Here is a 10841-nt window from a genome sequence, read left to right on the forward strand (position 1 = left end):
GATATTGGACATCTCATGAAACTGAGATCTGTTAGGCTTATGCCGGGTTATAAATAAAAATTGTGATTCATCCTCAAGAACTCAGGTGCTTGCATGTAAAATATCTGTTATCTAGTGGTGAGCCTAACTGAGTCTCACTTGTCTGACAGAGTCAAAGTGTGTTGCAGTGACCCACGATTAGATCCTCTTAACCTTTCCTCTGACCTTAACGAGTGTGAGATTACACCCCTGGACTTTTCTGTGGGCGGCTGCAACCATTGCTAAGAATGGTAATGCAACCAGGTAAACCTCCAAATCAGCTCTGTACAATTTATATACTTATAAATAAATATATATCTCTATAGATATACTGTATAGTGATTCTAAAATACATTGAAGAGTAGAGAGTATTATATACCATGATTAGTATTTTTTCATTCATAAAAGTAGTGAATATGAATTTGGGAAAGACAGTTCACCCGTGTCGTCACAGACAGACAGCAGAGATGATGATGAAAAGCAATGCACCTCAGGCTGGAACCTCTTGACCTGTGGAAAGACTGCAGGGAGGTGATGGCAGCAAGGGGCTGATAAAGGGCAGTCACTGGGGCCTAAAGGCACATCCTGGACATGTCGTTTTGGCAGTAGGGGTCTTGCCACAAATACACAAACAATCACACACAGACCATATCTCCAAGCAGTGAAGAAAGAATAGTAGGTGGCACTTCAGCTCCTAAAACAGTGGAGCGTGTGTGTGTTGGGGGGTGGGGGGGTGGGGGTGGGGGGGGGGGGTATTCTGCACCTCACCCTTGTGGCAAGTGAGAGATGACAAGACAAACAACTCTTGGATTTAGTCCTGTCATTCACCACCAAACATGGAGCTTCTGGATCCAAACTAATTTCTGCACTACTCTGACTCAACAAACTTCTTCAGTGCATAGCTCTGTTCTCTATCAATATATTAATTTGCTAAGATCAACCATGCCAAGCGTTCACACCAACTGACATTTAGATGTAATTTAATCCTAATAAAAAATGTGTTTTTTGGAATCATATGATTACACACCGACAGGCTGTTTTGTTTATCGTGGCTTTGAGAGTACCGCTTTAATATTCTTCATTATAATTGGAATTAAAGGCCATTGCATTGATTCTTAAGGGCTGCTAAGGCAAAGTCCCATACTGCTCATATTTGTATGTGTGTGTGTATGTGTGTGTGTATGTGTGTGTGTGTGTGTGTGTGTGTGTGTGTGTGTGTGTGTGTGTGTGTGTGCACGTGTGCCATTTCTCCACGCTACCCTTTGTGTGTGGTCATGCTTCACATTTTCATTTAAGCTTTGATCACATTAAAGCTATTCTCACCATATTAATGTTAGTCAATGAATAGATTAAATATTCAATTAAGCCTGATGCAGGCATGTGTGGCAGAGGTTTTGAGACTGACTGTGTGTGTATATGTGCGTGTGTGTGCTTGTGTGTATGAGATACAGAGAGAGAAAGAGCGACAGTGAAAGAGAGAGAGTGTGTTTAAATGTGTATGTTGATGTGTAATGATGTGTAAATATATTTATGGCTCAGGGTCACAGTGGTATTAACCTGACCCAGGCTGGTTTTCTCTCTGGGGAAACTCCACAACTGCTGATTGTTCCGAGTTTCTGTCAGCTTTTGTGGGCCTTCTAGCACTGTGGACAGAGCAAGAAGCCCCTTTGAGCTATGCAGGAAGGAAGATCATACAAAGATGAGTAAAAAATGAAAATAAAATAAACAACAGATGCTTCCACAACTTTTATTTTGTTCTGTTTTTCATTCGTAGCTTTGGGGAGGGGGGGCAATATCTTACAACTATCCAGTTGTTTAAGACTCGTGGGCATTTTTTTTTCTCATAAAGTGAGATAAAGCTTATCCCTTGACTCGCCCACCTCACAGGACGACTACATACTGTGCCCAGTTAAGTGCTGCTTTTACCAAGTGGAGAAGGCATTCAGTAAAATGTCCCATCAGCCAGGCATATGCCAAAGGCCTACATCTTATTCAAGTTTTAAACCTCTAATTGGAAACGTTTAAAAGGCGTTTAAGAGTGCCCTTTCTTCCCTCTTTTCTCATTTCCCATTTAATGTGTTGTGTCAAAGTCTATTACCTCAGTTGGACGTTTCTGTCCCTTAAGTTGAAAAAAAGGGAAAGGAGAGAGGGGGAGGGGGGAGTTGGGAAAAAAAAAGAGAAGCCATCAGCTGAGGTTTGCCAGGTCGATAAAGCTTTTTAGATTTGGAGATGTTTTCAGGGGGAGCCCATTTCCTGCGGCTAAGAGTTGTTAATGGAGCTTAAGGAATTATCTTATGACTCTCGGGTTGAGAGCAGTTTATTTCAGCCCGGGCCCTGCTCCTGTGTCGGAGTGGCTGAATATGCTGCTGTCAGAGCCGCTTAATGAAAAGTAACGCGTCGCTGATTACAGTTTTATTTGGTCTCTATGTAAAAAGCTCCTGTTAATTTACCATCCCGCTCCCTCTGTGCGTTCGTATTTGCCATGGCTGAATGATTTAGTTATAGGTGGCCCCTCTCTCTCACTCTCTTTTTCTCTGTCTCTCTCTCTTTGAGTGCACTGTGCGCACTGGTCTCTCTCCCAGGACACCCCCCCTCCCCCCCACTCCCTTCTCTCTCTCTCCCTCTCTTCTGTCTTACTTCATGTCTCTTTCTGTCAAATAAAAAGCCAGTTGGTTCAGAGGTCTAATAAAATCTGTCTTCATGGTAAATTAATTAAATGTCGGGGCTATCTGATCTTCGGGGATTTTAACTATGCGCTAATTTTCTATCAGAGGCCATGAAAATTTAAATGCACCATTTTGTATGTAGGTTAAACAGGTGTACGTCAAGTCAAATAGGAAAGCATTTTTTTCTCCCCTCCCTCCCAAGTAAAAAATAAGCACCCTCACAACATGTATGCCTTTCCTTGATTTTTATTCTGAGGTTATGTCAACGTTGCTACTCGAAATGCTGCAGGCAAGGTTTTTTTTTTTCGGCCCAAGAAAGAAAATAAATAAATAAAAAATACAAGCGGTATATAGAAAATTTCTTTTGTCCGCCGTTGCACTTTCTTTTAAAGGGGCGCGTGGAGGGCGGGGTGATCTCGATCGTTGGTGCTTTTCCCATTAAAATTCATCACCGAAGCCCCTCCACACCACCACCACACCCCACTCCCTCCTCACAGGACAGAGTCCTCGGAGAGCTCCTCTTTCGCCATTACTGTCAAGTACCCTTGACTCCTTTCTTTTTGCCCTTTTATCTACAACAACTAATTCGAGTTCCTTTGCCCTTTTCACTTCCAGACGACGTGAGTGCCTCTTTCGTAAAAGCCCTTTCACTTTTCAGCGGAGGAATCAGCATCCGCGCTGTTTTTCTGCCGGATCCCCCACCCCTGTCTCCAGGAAAATCGAGGGGTTAGTGTCAAAGCGAAAACTCCTCACTTCAAAATTATTTTACGGGCCTCCGTTTTGAACCCATTAAAGGACGTATGGCGAATAACTTACCCTTCTGACAGCCGCATCATGGAAGATGTTGAAATATTTCGATAATATTATCAGAGAGCAGAGAGGGGAAATCAATAGCTCGACATGAGATATGACTGTGAACATCCCAATTACAGCCTGTTTAGAGGGAATTAATGAGGCAGATCTTAGATACTGATATTGTTCTGTCTTGTGGGGATGAGCTGCCTCATTTTCTTCCCGTCATTGCACAAGAGTGAGTGTTTTCTGGGGGGGGGGGGGGGGGGGGGGAGGGTGTGAGATGTTAGATCGTGAGAGTATTTTATGGTTTAGGAGTGATGGGAGTGCTGTTTTAAACTGCAGGATGCTTTTTAAAAGGTTTTCTCCCCTCAGCCTTGCAGCAGGCCCCATATTGCGGGGGAAGGGTTAAGTCATTGTTTTAGATAAAAGCAAACGCAAAAGTAGAGCAGAAGGGGGAACGGCCTGGTTCAGCACCATAGACAGCAACTCTCACCATTAACCCGACATCACAAGCGCTCTTCAGAAACCGACTGTTTTTATTTTTCAGTGAACAAAGTTGAAACGCTCTCATCCACTCCCAAGGAGAGCAGTGCATTAGTGAGACTTATTTTTCTTTTATTGGTGATACTCAGCTGCTGAGACCTAAATAATATTCAATTACATTAGCATGCGCATATATTAAAGAAAAAAAATTAAAAGGAAAAGGCTTAGGCCTACATTTTTTTGTTGTTGTTTTTTTCCCAAGATGTAAACTTTGTTATACATTTTTGTGCGTGCGTTGAATCGAAATGTTTCCCTTCTGTAACTCGAGTGTAACAGTTTATGGCTACAACTGTTTTAATAAAGAATAAAACATAACAAGGGAATCATAGACACGCAATAGTTCTCTCTCTCTTTTCTTTTCTCTTCCATCCGAGTTTTAGTCACAAAAAGTCTTCCACTCTCTTTGCAAGAAAGGATCATTTGGTTTTGTTAGGAGCAGAAAAGTTTATTGATAGTTTTTGGAAAACTCATGGCACTGTCTTTGGAGGAGTTTTGATGCTGCTGCAAGGCCGACGTGCTTCTCTCAGCCTCCAGAATTGTGCCTTTGGTGTTCGTGGTCCAAGAGACGGTGGTGTTGGTCAGGGCTTGGCTCAAAGTGCTGTGCCTGAACAAGGGGTCGTGAAAAACCCCGTCCACCCAGTTTCTCAGGGTTGTGACCGGCGAGTCCTGCCTGTCCAGGCCGGTCACGGGGGAGGTAGCGGCGGGGGACGGGGTGAGGGAGGAGGGCGGGGGCTGGCACCTCAGCATACAGGATGGGTACTCTGTTTGGTTCAGAGACGTCGCGGTCTGCGCCAAAGACCAGATCCGAGGTTTGCCGTCTAATATCTGGTGCCCTTGCTGCTGATTATAGCACGCCTTTTCCTGCTGTCTGCTGTCCGACTGGAAGCCGTCGTTATGATTCGTTTTGAGACAACTCTTGCTCAAGTCCTGCTCCTCACCGAGAGAAACGGGGATGGAGAGTTTCAGAGACGCGTCCTTGAGGAGGTGTTCGCCTGGGCAGTCGGTTGTCGTTGTGGTCATATGTGTGTTCATGTGATATCGGTGCTTCAGCTCACACTCAGAGCTTTCAGACTCCAGCGTGTCGAAATCGTCCAAGTCGCTCAACTGGAGGTCCTTGTCGGGCCGGCTTCTGGTCTCTGGAGAACAAGAACAGAAAAGAAACGAGGGGCGTGTCAGTCAGTGTCACACAGCAGGACAGAAAATAGGCTTCCAATCAAAGGTGTAAATTAATGTTTCACACCTGCAAATTATAATGTTTGGGGAAAATAAAGGTTCCCTTAAGCTAAAAACAAACAAACAGAGTTTTAATTCCAATGTATTCAACTCTATCACAATTAACTGCTTAATCTGATATCAAAACTCCAGGAGTCTAAACTTATTTATATATCTGACTCTTTTTTAACTCTGACTGAGGCCTGTCTCATGTTCCTCCATTAGTAAGTTCTTAGTGTTGGCCCAGTCTGATGGCAGGCCTGTGCAGCATAGTTCAAAAATAATGTTGCTGCTGACAGGTTTCACGTGTCATATAGTAAACGTGATTAAGCCTATAATGTGGCACAGATCATTGGTAAACCTTTCAGTCAAACAAATTATTTATTATCAGGATGTAGTGTCTATCTATAATTACAGTATAAAACCTTCTATTAAAAATATATTTCTTTGTAAGAGATGTCAGAGTAAACTAAAATATGAGTGTGGTCAGGTTTTATAGGACTATCTGTACAGTCTGGTATGGAATTCAAAATGCTGCAGAATGCTACAATTTGTAATTTAAGGAAAAGTCTATTTATTAAGTGTCTGTCTATAGCTGTAAAGGAGCAAATTATTTATTTAGTCTTTATAAAAAAACTAAATAAAAAAAACATAAATCTCATCTTTGTTATTGTGAACTATATGAAAAGTCAAAAACTTCCCTTAGAAAGAGTTCAGCTTTGGAGTTTTACAGCTTTACTTTATCCTTGCAAAGCACTCTGACACTAACCATCGTCATTGTTCTCGCTTTTTATCTGCTCCTCTTGAGATCCATCCTCATCATCGTCATATCTTTTCTCCTCTGAGCCCTTGTTTCTCGGCGGCCATGTCATCTTGTTCTCCTTCTTGAGCCTCCTTCTAGCATTTGCGAACCAGGTGGAGACCTGCGTCAGGGTCATTTTAGTGATAATGGCCAGCATGATCTTCTCTCCTTTAGTCGGATATGGGTTCTTCCTGTGCTCCTGTAGCCAGGCCTTCAGTGTGCTGGTTGTCTCTCGTGTAGCATTCTTTCGTCTTGTTCCCCCATCCATGGAGCCATATCTGTTAATGAGAAGAAGGCAAGCAAAATACTAATGAGAGAGTAAATATAGTATGTAACGCTTGTTGCTTGACAATTTTTAAAGCACTGTCCTGGCAGTTTCTCTCCTTACAGCCATGACAGAGCCATCTGCATCTTGGAATTTTTCTGAGCTGATGCGTATCATGTTTTATAAGCCTTGGAGTCACACTCCTGCCTTCGTCAGCGCAAATAAAATTTAAAACTGAATATCAGAAGCATGTTTCACTTAAGAGATATAATTCCGAAGCTGTAGCGAAAGGCATGCAAGCAGAAGATCATTACCCTGTCAAAGGTTACATACTGTACACGCTAATATTTCTTAGAAAGCTGCAAAGTCATGTGAAGTCCACAGAAAATGCTTTATAAGACTGAAGGCATCAAAAGCAACAGAGACTCTGACAACGTCCCTAAAACCCCCTCAGATAATGCAAAGCTCTCACAAAGTTAATATGCTATTACTGTCATTTAAAAAAATATAAGCTTAGTAAAGATGAAGAGTGTAAATTATGGTAAGCATTCTTTTTTTCTGGTCATTTTTGTTGTGCCACCTATTAAAACCATTCTTAGCACAGGCTACAGCTCTTTCCCTACCCTCACCTCTCCCACAAATATCAACCATAAGCCTACATTTAAAATGCATGCTGTTGATTTTCAGTCCGCAGTGAGCTGTAAAAGTCCTCTTGGGAGGCTTTTATGAGGCCTTTATTGCTCCGTATAGCTTAGAGCAGGTCATGCACTGAAAAGGGAATCAAAAGGAGACAAGTGCTGCACCTTTCCTTAGCCTGTGTTGTTCTCAGATAAAATAGACTGTAAAATTGCTTTATTGAGTGTAATGATGAGCCCTCAGGTAAAAGATGAGTGCAGACAGTATGGTGCTGCTGTTGGCCTGCTTGCTCATCTGGGTGACACAGGTTATTTAGCTTTTTGCAGTGTGTGCACTTTCGAGCATCTTTTGCCCTTTATGCGGTATTAAAAGTGATTGGCAAAAGCACTTGTCGCTTAGGTTTTGGGCTACATGTTGAAAAGCTCGAAGTCTGCATAAGACATCGAGTACCGCCAATACAATATCGAGTGTGATCAACGAATGTGCAATAATAATAAAAGCAAGCATGTGGTATCACAATGCAGTTCTGATACCGCTGCTAGGTTCTGTTTTAAGGTAAATGCACAGTCACATATGAATCACGTTCACACGCTACCTTTTCACCACATCACAGACTTATTGCGGATGTCAGCTGATTATTGGGAAGACCTTTCAATATGGCAGGCATGCTCTTCACAACAGTGTACAGGCCTTATGTTTTGATGAAAGGGGCATGGGTCCTCTGAGGCAATTCACCCCATCAGAAAAGAAATGTGTCATGAGATGAAGGTGATCACCCAGTGTTGCTTGACGCGATGAGAATGGCCTTGACCCCTCAGGAATGATTGATTTAATGCCAGGAAACTGACCCTAAACTACAGCTCAATATTTACCTCTCGCTTTCATTTTAGTTACATCTTGTGTTTGTTGCTTAAGAAACCTGGGATAAGTTTTCACTTTTTTGGGATAGCAGACTTAAAGCGCATAGTTCAAAATTATTTCTGATGTAACTGACTTCCCTCTGTTTTTCTGCCTGTACCACATTTTACTCAAGCAGGATATTGGGTCTACATCAAGTGGTCTGTTGTTTGAACTGATAATGAGCTTTTTTAACATGTCAAAAAAGAAAAATCAGCTGTCACAGAAACCTACCTGTCATACTGATACTGCCCCAAGGTAGGATCATAGGGGTAGTAAGCTGTGGCCTGGGTTATTCCCGCATGCGCAGAAGCTGTGGCATCTTTAGTATCAAATGTACCCTGCAATCATACAGCAAGACACATTTTTAGAAGAGTGACACACAAAAAGGGGAAGGTATTGCAGCATTTTAAACAATCAACTTGACAAGAAGAGATGCGCATTGGTTGTACTTTTAGGTTGCCATCAACAAGGATAATGATTCCCAAAGAAATCCAAACTATCACAAAAACAAAAGCCCAATAATACAATACAACAATAATGTTCTGCTAAAAGTGAAGAAAAAATCCATCTCATATTTTGTGTACATATAAATATGATTGTATACCAACTGCAGGGACAAGACTTTTTTTAAGGACTGAAAAGTTGGAACTCTGATTATTTTTAAAAACAAATCAGACAAAATAAATAATTAGAATTCACAGTTGTAGGTAAAATAATGTCTAAGAAGATTCCAACCACCCCTTTACTGCCAACAGTGATTCCACTACATGGAATTTTATATGAAACCAAAATGAAACAAGCAATACTTTACTTTATATGAGCATGTCTTCCTTTTAGAATCATTCAATTAAAATAAAAAAAATTAATTAAATAAAGAAGTTATTTGCACTCATGTTCTGACAATTTTATCAGGCTGAGTCTTCAAATTCACTTTTGCAGAGATGAAACAGACTGAAAACGACGGAAATCACATACGTTTAAAATTAACCTGCATCAACACAAGCTGATACGAAGTGTGTTATTCTTTGGAGTGAATTTTTAATTTCCTTGAAACGGTTGTCGTGAATATAAGAATGCATCTTCTGCATTTAAAGGCTAATGTTTTGCTACGTAGAACATTAAAAATGAGAGGGAGAAGAGAGGTGTGCCTGCTTCAGCTTCTGAACCTTGCAGGTCCATAAATCAATGCCAAGAGGGATCAGATGAAGGGCTTACCAGTGAGTAGAAAGCGGATGCGTCCGTGCCATATGTAACGTAATTCCCATAGCCTTGACCACTGGTGTAAGGGCTCCCGTACACTCCCAGCGCAGCGGCTGAGCTCAGCTCGTGTCTCGCCGTGGCCAGCAGCCGGCTCTCATACACGGGACAGTAGACAGGTGTCTGTCCGGAAGCCGCTACTCCGGAGTCGGCTATGGATCTGCCGGTGGACTCGCAGCAAGTGGTCAGAGAGTTAGTTGTCATCAGGAACTGGGTGGAGATCAAGAGAAAATTCATCGGCTGTTTTTTCTTTCTTTCTTTTTTTTTTTTTTTAAATTAGAACATAGGCTGCTTAATTTAATGTTGCACTGAAACAGAATGACAGGTGACGAAGTTAGTTTAAAACTTGTCTTAAAAATTGTCTTGATTAAAAAAAGTTCTACACGTTTCACTTTCACAGATCGCGAAATTAAACTTGGCTATAAAAAAGTTCGTTTTTAAAATTATACAATTTACTTCTTTTGAAATGATCTACATTGTCTGCCCCTTTTTTGTGGATTGCCCATTTAAAAATGGCAGATCTATTGGCGACTAAAATAGATCAGAGCAGACCAGATCTAAAGTCGAACGCCACAACTCTGTTCGCGTGATAATATGCGCGTAAAACTGTCCAAAATGTGCCGTCTAACAGGCTTGATTCAAAATCAAAATCCATGCCTTGCAAACAGATACATGCTTTTCCCAGAGATTGCTCGGTAATACCTAAAGTAAAGAGCCAAACGATTTTTCATGGCTCACAGCCAAAATAAAACAGCTGCTGTTATAGCGCAAAACACACATGGCGTGTGCTGAACAAGTTGCCATGTGTGTTCCAAAGCAGATAAACATATGGTTAACATTACACAGCGGCTATTATCTTACAGAAATCAGTGAACAGGAGGTCGGGGGTCTCGATGGTTTCTGGATACCTTCTTTTCACCCCCTTTCTTTCTCGCTTTAGCTACACAGGTACCACTGGCTGCAATGCAATACCTTTCCGGTGCCCGAAAAGACATTAAAAGTCTCCCGGAATCTTGGCTAAAGTGCGTAAAGGGATGAAGCTTAAATCGATGAGACAATCACCCGTTGCGACATGAATACCACAGCATCCTATAAACAAACGTAGTTACACGAACTTACTTGTGGAGCAGACGAATAGGGATATCCAAATTGTGGATATGACATGGTAGAGAAGTCCCCCAATATCCAGAAATAAAGCGAGACTGAAGGTCTCCACTCTAACGCAGGCTGCGGCTCTGTTTGACTGTACCAATTGATTGGTAAGCACAGGCTCCTAGGATGCTTATAGGGCGAAGCAGAGTAGCATGTTTAATTTGTAAAAAGCCCCCACTCAAACGACTTTAAACTGCATTAACTAAACCACCTAAACAAACCTGTCCTTTTCCTTTTTTAAAACTCCACTAACAATAAATAAACGCATTAGGGAAACACGAGCTTCTTTGCCAAGAATAATCACTTTGTTGTCAGATACATATTTTTGCCTATAAAAAGTAGTATAAAAGACGTCAGCAGCAGAGGCAGGTTGTTTTAAACGCCGGTGACTGTGACGTCAGAAGTTTCCCACTCTAAAAATGACCAGACTGTAACTTTAATATGCATTTTCTTTCTCAGGATGACGAGAAAAAAAACTGAAAGCACGATATAAAGAGGAAATGTTTAATAGAGTAAAAGGCACGGAGTACCTTTATGAACACGAATATGTCCTGGAGATTAATTTGCACGAGCAATCAATCAATTAGGCCAATCA

The 10841-nt window shown here is 41.6% G+C and overlaps 1 protein-coding gene across 3 annotated transcripts; it reads right to left on the reverse strand.

Annotated features, from left to right (window-relative positions):
• Positions 1 to 4017: 4017 nt before the first annotated feature.
• irx4a (iroquois homeobox 4a) lies at positions 4018 to 10554 on the reverse strand. Of its 3 annotated transcripts, none has more exons than XM_080895633.1 (5): positions 10214 to 10554; positions 9053 to 9304; positions 8069 to 8175; positions 6004 to 6314; positions 4018 to 5158 (listed from the first exon to the last, which is right to left on the reverse strand). In XM_080895633.1, the coding sequence occupies exons 1-5, from the start codon at positions 10256 to 10258 to the stop codon at positions 4452 to 4454; spliced, it is 1422 nt and encodes a 473-aa protein (XP_080751759.1). In that variant the 5' UTR covers positions 10259 to 10554; the 3' UTR covers positions 4018 to 4451. The 3 variants fall into 3 exon arrangements, with proteins under 3 accessions (XP_080751759.1, XP_080751761.1, XP_080751760.1); XM_080895635.1 differs by lacking the exon at positions 10214 to 10554 and adding an exon at positions 9956 to 10024; XM_080895634.1 differs by lacking the exon at positions 10214 to 10554 and adding an exon at positions 9797 to 9895.
• Positions 10555 to 10841: the final 287 nt, after the last annotated feature.

The sequence above is a fragment of the Rhamphochromis sp. 'chilingali' genome, assembly GCF_963969265.1.
Source record: "Rhamphochromis sp. 'chilingali' genome assembly, chromosome: 11".
NCBI classification, from domain to species: Eukaryota; Metazoa; Chordata; class Actinopteri; order Cichliformes; family Cichlidae; genus Rhamphochromis; species Rhamphochromis sp. 'chilingali'.

Coding starts and splice junctions, on each gene's coding strand:
- irx4a (XM_080895633.1), bottom strand. CDS start 10,258: ATGTCATATCCACAATTTGGATATCCCTATTCGTCTGCTCCACAA. Junction 8,176..9,052: donor CATCCGCTTTCTACTCACTG/GTAAGCCCTTCA, acceptor GTATGATTGCAG/GGTACATTTGATACTAAAGA. Junction 6,315..8,068: donor GGGCAGTATCAGTATGACAG/GTAGGTTTCTGT, acceptor TCTCATTAACAG/ATATGGCTCCATGGATGGGG.